Source organism: Dinoponera quadriceps, unplaced genomic scaffold (genome assembly GCF_001313825.1).
Source record: "Dinoponera quadriceps isolate SergipeBrazil2010 unplaced genomic scaffold, ASM131382v1 scaffold4681, whole genome shotgun sequence".
Classification (NCBI taxonomy): Eukaryota; Metazoa; Arthropoda; class Insecta; order Hymenoptera; family Formicidae; genus Dinoponera; species Dinoponera quadriceps.
Genome location: NW_014561157.1, coordinates 409671 through 419244, shown reverse-complemented (window position 1 = coordinate 419244; position 9574 = coordinate 409671). Strand labels below are relative to the sequence as shown.

Below are 9574 nucleotides of genomic sequence, written 5' to 3'. Positions count from 1 at the left end.
GGGGGGGGGGAGAAGATAGAAGCTCGCGCGGATACTCGGGGCGGTCGATGCATTTTCAAAAGCTCACATTCTGGTAGCGCAAAGTCAGCGTGACTTTATCGCGAATCTCGCGAACAACTCTCGTGAATAACGCGCTCTTGGCAAGCGCGAACTTTTCCTCGTCAGGCAGAATTAATCTACGTTCACAGTGGCGATCGACGTCTCGATCACGCGGAATGCATCTCACGCTCCAGTTGTCCGAGGATGGCGATAATTAAATGCGACGTCGAGATGTACGAACCTTGTTTCTTCGCCGCGTAAACCAGCGATTCCATCTGTTCGTCGTCGCTCGATGAAACGTCGGCGTAATGCTCTCCCTGTCCCTGTTCGTCTTGAGCGCAAGTGATTGTCTGATCGACGTTCGTGTCTGTTCGATAACAAAGAATAGTGTGTCATGCAACATACACGCGCGTCATTTCGCGCCGTCAAGCGTGTCGGAAACATCTACGCGAACATCGCGAACTCTTGGACGGTGAGAATCGCGTGCTTAACGCAAAAATGTCTGTCATCTACTTTCTTCGTTGCACATACAACTAAATAGATCCGGCACGATAATGGGCAAACTGTACAGATAAATGATCATGCACGACTCACCATTTGCCCGTTGTCGAGCTTCCTCGAGCACGCTTTGCTTCGTCTGCTTGACGACCAGCGTCTCAAAACGGGCATCGTCCACGAGAGAACGTCGTCGGGCTGGATATCCGTTCTGCAAGCGAAAACGAAAGGCGCGATTTACGGATGAATCCGCAACGAGAGCTGAATCGATGCAGTCTTCAAGTGTTCAGTAAAAATGCACGGTAAAAAAACACTTTGTACTTCTTTGAAAATCGGTTCTTGTTAACATTTTTCTGTTACATTCTTTTATCCACTCACCGTGTTCATTTAACATTGTGTTTATGTTACTTCAACATTTTATGTCGCGTCGACACAACGTGTGTTCATTCAGCATGTGTAAGTGTTAAAATAACACATTTTATACTTCATACTGTCGATTAACATATTAATTTTGCGTTAATTTTCGACATAATATTCGTGATACTTTTCAATATGTTCAACTTATGTTAATATTATGTTAAATTAACACGAAAATTCGAGCGGACCGTTCGGGACACGTGAAATGCGTGGAACTTAACACAAAACTTTTTACCGTGTTGCAAATTTGTAATAACAGATATATATATATATATATATATATATATATATATATATATATATATATACGTAAACGAACGCTGCTGTAAAAATAATGTTTCTTGCATAATTAAATTCTGAAGTTTCGTTGATATTGAGATATCTGTCTGGTTGGATTCGCATCCAACCAGCGTTCGCGCAAGCCGAGACTCCGAACTTTAAAGGGCGGATGTCCTCTAACCGCCTCGCCTGGCCAGGTTCCGGTTTCCGTGGTCCATGGCCACCTTTGACATGAAACGGAGCGGAGATCTAACGCGTCAGCTCTGCCGAGCGTCGCCTAAGTCGGACATAACGAACAGAAATAGCACGGAAATGAATTTTCGCGACTTCCGTCCCCGCTGTCGTTGAAGGATCGGAAATGAATTAATTCCAGCGAAGGGCGAGGACAGGCACAAAGGAGCTCGACTGCCTCTTAACGCCCGTCTCGGAATAGACGGCTGGCAAATCTCATTTTCCTCCTTATTACCGTCCAATTAATATTTCCCTCGCGCAACGTACCCTCCCTCGAGATTTAATTCGAGAGGAACATCCACTGATACTTTTGACCGAAGAGCCGAGGGGCAGGGGGAGGGAAGGGGAGTTGAAATGTTTCCACCTAACCGAGAACGAACCGTGATTCGAAAGAGAGAGAGAGAGAGAGAGAGAGATTGCACTCGCGAGTGAGGTAACATCGTCGACCGTATGCGAGTGAAACGCGAACGAATGACGGCAGGAACGAAGACGACTCTCTCGGTCTTGGCGGAGCGAGCGTGCGCCACCGATCATTCAAATTCCTGGCTGTCGCGGCGCATCCACAGCACGCGCGACCAGTCGGGGGACCCAGTTGCGTTTCTCAGCGAAGCGGCCGATTGGCACGGTTTAGAGAAGACGGTTTAGCAATCCCTTTAACAACGCACGCCGTGAAGTGGGCCAAGTACTCCGCCGATGGAATGGACGAACGATGAGTGTGCCGGGGGGGCTGTTACGACACGATATGATAAGCGCGCTAAGCGTTAGGAGGAGCGCGCTCGCGTACACGCGGGACAGATCTCGGTTTCGATGGCTTAATAAAAAATGATGATTGATTAATATTCCGTCGTAAAGCTTATCGGTGGTCGGATCGTCGATTCTGCGCGCAAATCGCAAATGTCGTGACGAATTTACACGAATAATCGCCGACCGGGTCGGCCGGCCAGACAATGTACGACGTAAGCCGCACGCGCGGGGATAAAGAGTGAAAACCCGACGCGACGATAACTTGACGCAAATAAACGACGCGAATGTCCAATCGAGCAAACGGCAGGTACCGTAGGAATGTTGTTTCCGACCTTGTGGAATCGCACGAGCATACGGCCGAAGATGCAGAAGAAACGACCTCGAGTCAGCCGAGCAATTACCCGCTACACGGCGAAGAAATCGAAGACGAACAGGATCTCTCTCTCTCTCCCTCTCTCTCTCTGTTCCTCCTCCCCCCTCCTCTCTCCACCTCGATCGCGACGATTCTGCTCCGGATACGTATTTGTGATATTTTCGTTGCTTTTTTTTTTCCACCGACCAATTAATTCTCTCACCGTCTTCGAAAAGATTAAAAATCAACTTTCGCGCGCAGTGCGGCAGAATACGCGGACACGGCGGGCTTCCAGACAAAAAAGGAGTTATACCGCTTCATTATAATATAAGAGATAATTAGATCATCAGCGGAATCGGCATCGATCGATCGATCCTGAAATGCTTGCTCGGAGCCGGCTATACGCACGGATATACGCACTGCGTGCATTTCGGCTGGCTCTCCGGCGCTCGAAAATTCTAGCTCATCCTATTTATTTACGGCGCGAACACGAGCGTTTCTAATATACGTTCCCATCGGAAAGCGAACGTCAAACAATTACGATGCTAATACGGCGTAATATCCCGTGGATAACGTGTCCAAGGCTGATCATTAGGCCAGCAGTAAAATTACGCTCTCGCATAACTCGCTTCGCTACGCCCGCCGCTGCCCGAGATCGGGCGTTCGAGTGGCGGTTCTGCTCACCGATTGATCTGTTCCACGCGATAGTGGCGATCGAATTGACGGGTTTTCATTATTCAAGACCGCGACTTTAATATCAATTGAGATCAATGCAGCGGGCAAAGTGCCGAGTGCTGTAACCCGTCGAATGTGTGCTCGAATCTCTCATCGCGTCCGTCCCCAAACCATCCTCTAGAGGAACTCCCGCGACCTCTGATCGTTCTCCTCGTGCATGCCGAGAACTAAGACGGCGATTTTCGACATTCCCGCGTGAAGGTGCGAAAAAAAAATTCCAACGGATAATCGCGATGCGGCAGTTTCCCCAGCGTGGCGCAAGGCCGAGTGGAAAAGCGCGTGCTCTGTTCGGCGAGCGAGTGCGAGCCGAAGGAGTAGCTGACGAAAACTGCGCGCGGACGCGCGAGAAAGCGAGATTAGCTTCAGTAGCCGAATCGGTTGGTAACGTATGGCCGGCGAAAATGTCAGCGGGGTGACCGATTCCAATCGTTGCAGCAGCGAACCTCTGCGCTTCCGCAGAAATTGGCTACAGCAGCGATTAAAATCGCATTTACGCCGCTGGAATTTCGGATATCCGTATATTGCAACTCTAATTTAGCTGATGCGGCGAAATCTTCTCTCTTTCCGTGCGGAGCGGATATTCGATGAGTTTCGCGAGATACCTTTGCGTTCAACGCGCCTCCTCGGACGTTAATTAATCACGATTCTCCCGATCGGCGAAGAGAGCACAGGTGTCGGAGACACGGCGGTTCGGGGTGGCGCGAGGACGCGTTTAAAAGCCCGGCAATGAGGCGCGTGCGTTACTTGTGAATACACGTGGATCCGCACGCAGGCGAGTCTTATGCGGCGATAGCGTGCGGCGACGAGCGTGTGCACAGCGAGCCTCCGAAGGCGAATAACGGGTGCAGCGTTCAGGGCCTCCTTCGCGTGTCTCTTTCTCCCGGCGTCGCTCCATACAATCACTCCGCTCTCATATTTATAACATATTCATAATTATCATGCGCGAGCGAGAAAACCGAGGCCGGGGATCGATTTTGCAACGGCGACGACATAATCCTGCCTCGATGCCGCGCGCTGATCGACAGCAACGGCGGCGAGCCCGCCTCGATACAGCGAGAGAGACTCCCGCGTCAGATCTCGTTACAGAATCGCGGAATATGGCCGCGGTAATTCTATCACGAATTCTCGAGCCGTGAGCTCCTAGTGTTGCTAGGTAAGCGGAGTTTAAGCAAGCGGCCCCCGCGCGCGGACGAACGCTTCTAGGGCAAGGTGATTGGCTTACACCTCGAGGAAAGCGACTCGTATTCGCGCGCGCGACTACCGCTCGCGTTCGTATCGGAATTCGAGGGAAAAGTTGAACGCGCTAATTTCGTTAATTAGACGAGATCTCGGATGAATTTTCGTCACACCTCGTCGCACCGAGGGTGGACGCTCACCGACTCCGGTTAAGTTCGACCGACCGGTTGAAAGTCAATGGAATTGGCCGATCGCTTTTGACTGGATTGATCAATGCGATTGGTCAATTCCGTTGAGCTAACCGTCGGCTCGACTTAATCGGAATTGGAAAGTCACCCTTGGCACCGTAAATGCGACTAAATCTTGCTTCTTGGCATTACGCATGGTCGTCGCGTCAGATGAAAGAGTCTCAAAGTCGACAACCGCGTCAGCGCTCTGCAGCGCAGCGCCACGCATTGATGCTGTCACGTTCTCCGGGCATAGTGATGTCGGAAATTTCGAATTAGGCGCGTCACGACTGATTATTTCGCGAACCGGCGAGGACGCCGCAAAGCAGCAGTCGTGAACGACGAATGTTCAGAAACGATGCGAAATTCGAAACTTCCGATATCACTGTGTATATCTAGGGAGTGGACGTGCACGGTGACGATATGGAAATCTTCATCACCTTATCGCGCTTATTTAAATGAAATCACGTAAACTGTATACTCGAAATGGCAGATACACGAAATAGCATTTGAATCAGTGACGCGATCATAGGAAATCTACTCAAGGTCGGTTCGCTTTTCACCCCGCGTCGCTCGCGGATATTCGTGCGATCGGTAACTATCAGTCGCACATAACCAATTCTGGATCCGATCCAGTATTTAGATCCGGGGCGCGCATACGCAGAGTTCCGTTCAAATGAGTCAGACTTGTCGCGGATGTTCAAAAGTCTTGATTTCAGTCTATAAAGGTGTTTTAAAACATAAGAAATTGACCAATCGCACGGTTGATTATTCTCCTCGCACTCGACCGTGATTGCTCGATTTCTTAAGGCTTAAAATACTACTTATCAGACCGGGACTTAAGTCGACGTATGCTCGAAGCAACGAGATGCGTGGACGATAATTTCAAATCGACTGAAATCGGCTATGTGAAATTTGTGCGACGACGCGCGCTCCCGAGGTTCCCCGTTCGAGAGGAGACCCAAACAGACCTCGTTCTCCGGAATTGAAATCGCCGGAACCTCTGGCGCGCCTCGGCTTGCGTGGTTCAGCAAAGCAGTTAATGAAGGGTGTAAATTTTAATGTAACACGAACTTTTAAATAGACTCGAATGTTTCGTATCGAAGAATATAAGCAACGACACGTCTCGGCCGGCGAGAGCTAAACTTGACACGACGCTCGTTCTGTAGAAACTAATAATCTTCCGTTTTACTTCCTCCTTCTTTTTGAGAGACTTTCCATGAAGATTTCACGAATTCACGAAAGTCACATTGACGTTCTGCTAATAGAGCTTATACGACGGAGAGAGTATACGACTGTGATATGTGTGGCGTCGAACCGATGTATCTCCCCATTTATAGAAATCCTCATGAATGACTAATCACACGACACTTATAGAGTGTCGCGGAAAGTTCGACGTTCGTCCTGATGTACGGTCGTAGGTAAAGGACACACGTGAATCAAATCCGAATTCGCTTACGCGTTAATCTCAACGTTACGTCATCGAGGAATATTAAGCTCCTATATTACTTGCTGTAATGTGCCCTCAATACGCGCAACGTGGCGCTGAATAATGCATGAATGGAAATCACGCCGTTCCGACAAACTTTTCGCGAGTGACAACAGGTAGCGCGCGCTCGAATTCGCGAACACCGGCGATCTTTGTGTCATTCGCGTTCCGATTGAAACCGTTCGCCGGTAAATCTCGGTTTGTTCGAGACAATCGTAAAGCCGACGGACAAAGCGGCGATTACGATTCGTCTTTGGCCGCGCTAGTCTCGAGATAAACACGCCGCTCGCTATTGATAAATGAGACATCGACCTTGCGATTACGAGTCTTAGACGGTCGTGAAACTTTATATCCGTCGTAACGAATGCACGCGTACGAAGAGGGGGAGGGGAGAGGAGAAGAAGAAAAAAAAAAGCGAACGACCTCGCAAAAGTGACGATTATGAGTTGAAGCTCGTGTTTAGAAGCGAGAAGAGATCGAATCGGCCTTGCGATCGTGATAGTTAGGCAATTGCGTTGCACGTCGAATCGACGTACACGCGATCGACGAAGGAGGAAAGGAAAAAAGCGCGGCAGCCTCGAAAAAGTATCGATTAAAGTCCATTATCGTGCATTCCTTGGGCGAGTGTCGTTACGCGAGAGACGGCAAAATGAGTCCCACGTGCTGTAATTAGCGGGACTGATGGACGTGCGGACGTATTTATACGGTACTGTATAATAAAAATGAAAATCGTTGGCGTTTTATCGTTGCTGTTGTGTATTCGAGAATATTTATATGCGGCATAACTGATAATTGTGATTCCCGTAGATTTTACCGCTGTTTACCTCCGTCTACGGCGCGAGCATCATTAGCTATTATTACCGAGAGGAATCCCAATCGAAAAGCGATTACGATTTCACGGGATTTCACGGTCCTCCAGAAGGGTGGACACTCGCGAGAGAAGAGCCGATAAAAAAAACAGTGACCTTACCTGGTTTCCTGAAACGCGTGCAAACGCGATTCGCTTCGACGCGGGGGGAAAAAGCGTTGTTTGACTTTCGACGTGTTTGAAATGACACTAAACTCGCTGGGGAATTCGCATCGGTTTCTCCGGTTTACCGAGGCTTCCTCTCCGTCTCAACGGAAAACAACCGTCTCGTAACCGGCTACTTCCTCGTGTAATCACGGCGGACGCGTGCCACCTCGGCGGCTTGAATTTTTCGCGCTCGCACAGCTAAGTGTACTTGACTCTTGCGTCAGCCGTCTTGGCGATTCTCGAGCTCATGCAAATTTATGCACAGGTGTCCGGTCGTTGCACGGAATTCACCGAGACGCTACCAACCAGCGCGTGGCCGATCGCGCTTCTTCGTGCCTTCCCTTATTATCGTGCCGAATTTGCCGATTTTTGCCAGCGCCGAAGCGAGAGTAATTGCCGGACGAACGATTTGAAACTGCCGCGCGACTTCGAGAGACGATTGCTGAAATGAGTGAAATTTCGGACGTAACGAGAGATTTGGGGAATCTAATAATCGCCGGGACGGATGCTGTACGCACTCTCAGATGATAACTCAATGTGTGTACTTTCTCTGCGTGTGAACTTAACTCCGTTTCGACAGGCCTGCGCGAGAATTTCACTCGGCCGCTGGCTGCCGGTTGTTAAGACCAAGAAAGAGCGTTCCATCGAGTGATTTTCTGACGCAATTTTTTTCGCTCGTTTCGAAATTCAATATTTAAACAAGAAAGAAAGAAAGAAGGAACGATAAATCCCGAATATTCGGATCGCGCTGGCGCGCGCCAAGTCTGTCGCGTATAATTAAAGAAGTCGTATAATTAAGTTCGAACGCGTACGGTAGCGGTACTATTTCATCGACGGGCAGCTACTTTTCGATAATGAATGCAAACCGCGCATAATTTCATGGCGAATAATATGCGATACTGTTGAATAGAACGAGTCCAAGTTGCGAAAATATACGGCCCGTTTGTCGAAGCCCGTGGATTAGGATGTTGAGAGAGAGAGAGAGAGAGAGAGACAGGCTCAAACAAAACTTCTACTTGGCGTTAGAGAGACGCTTGTGCACGCAGTTTCATCAGTGATTTAAACGAGCGGCTCGATTCCCGCGCTCGGCTGTACTAAAGGTACCTAAGGTCTTTTCGCGATCGAACCTGTTGCTCTTGACACGATCAAGAACGCAAGTACGATAACATTCCGAGCGTACGTTTTTCACAAATACGTTACAAACTTAGTCGGATCTCAAGTTCATCGGACGTAATAAATCAATGGGTGAGATATACGTGACGATAAAATTAACGAGTCACGTTGGAACTGCGTGAAAGAGACGTGAAGTTAACTTGTCTCAAACAATTTATATCGAGGCGTCTTTTAATCAAGTTTTCCACACTCGTATTGTACGTTTATCAAAATGTTTCATGTATTCATTAATATGTCATTAAATGGACGTTACGCTTCTTCATATTCCTGTGAAAATCTGTCTGTGAGCTCCGACGCTTCTAACGTTCCAACGAATTTTCCGACGTTTCTCTCCGATTCTTTCGCGCATTGCGATTTACCTCTGTCGAGTCTAGCAGATTGCAACATTGATTGAGAAAAAACGACGACTCACCTCGATACTGTAGGACTTCTTGATGGCGAACATCTCACGGTTCTTCTGGGCGGCTGCGACTGCCATCATGTCTCCCTTATCACTCTTCTTTCCCGACAGGCTTCTCTGATAACGACTAATTTCGACGGTTTTTCTCGGCTCGACGGTTGATCGACTCGGTTGTCTCTCAATCGTCGTTTCTCGGCCTGACAAGCGCTCACTCGACGTGGATATGCAGAGGTGAGGAAGGTGCGTGCGTGCGTGAGCTCTTCACTGCCGCTTGCGAGAAATTCACACCAACGAATTCCCCGTTGATCTCGACGTTTCTTCCGCTCGAACTTTCCGCCGCGCGCTTTCCGTGCGTGTGTGTTTGTTTTTTAATATCCCGACGTTCGGCTGAGATACCGTCCTCTTCGGCCTCGATCCGTCCGGCTGCTACGGTTCGACTACAACAAACGACGAGGACGACGGCAACGGCGGCGACGAGTCTCTACTACTCAAGTCCGCTTTGGACGAAGCGTACGAGCGAATGCGTCTACGGGGCGGATTGCCGCCGCATATAAACGTTGCCTCCCTTCACCGCCTGCTGATGTCGGGGGTGCCCCCACCCCGTCGTCGTTTCGGGTGGTCCACCGGCAGCAGCCGTCACCACCACCACCGCCGCCGCTACCGCCGCCGCCGCCGCTGCTGCCGCTGCCATTGACGAAGATTACGAAGAGCGCGAGGTGTTCCGTCGCGACGCTCATTGGCACTTTCGTTACTCGTCCAGGACATCCATCGGGCCGCGGGGTATTCGGCAATATGGGCAAGG

The 9574-nt window shown here is 49.6% G+C and overlaps 1 protein-coding gene across 2 annotated transcripts in view; it reads right to left on the bottom strand.

Moving 5' to 3' along the window:
* LOC106750925 (tyrosine 3-monooxygenase) overlaps nt 1–9280 on the bottom strand; it is a 14570-nt gene extending 5290 nt beyond the window's left edge. The window contains exons 1-3 of one of the 2 annotated variants that reach the window (XM_014631575.1): nt 8785–9280; nt 634–745; nt 281–406 (exon numbers count right to left, since the gene is read on the bottom strand). In XM_014631575.1, the coding sequence (XP_014487061.1) occupies nt 281–406; nt 634–745; nt 8785–8853 (307 nt within the window). In that variant the 5' untranslated portion in view covers nt 8854–9280. The remainder of the gene's footprint in view (nt 1–280; nt 407–633; nt 746–8784) is intronic. The other variant, XM_014631576.1, reaches the window with a different exon arrangement.
* Nucleotides 9281–9574: the final 294 nt, after the last annotated feature.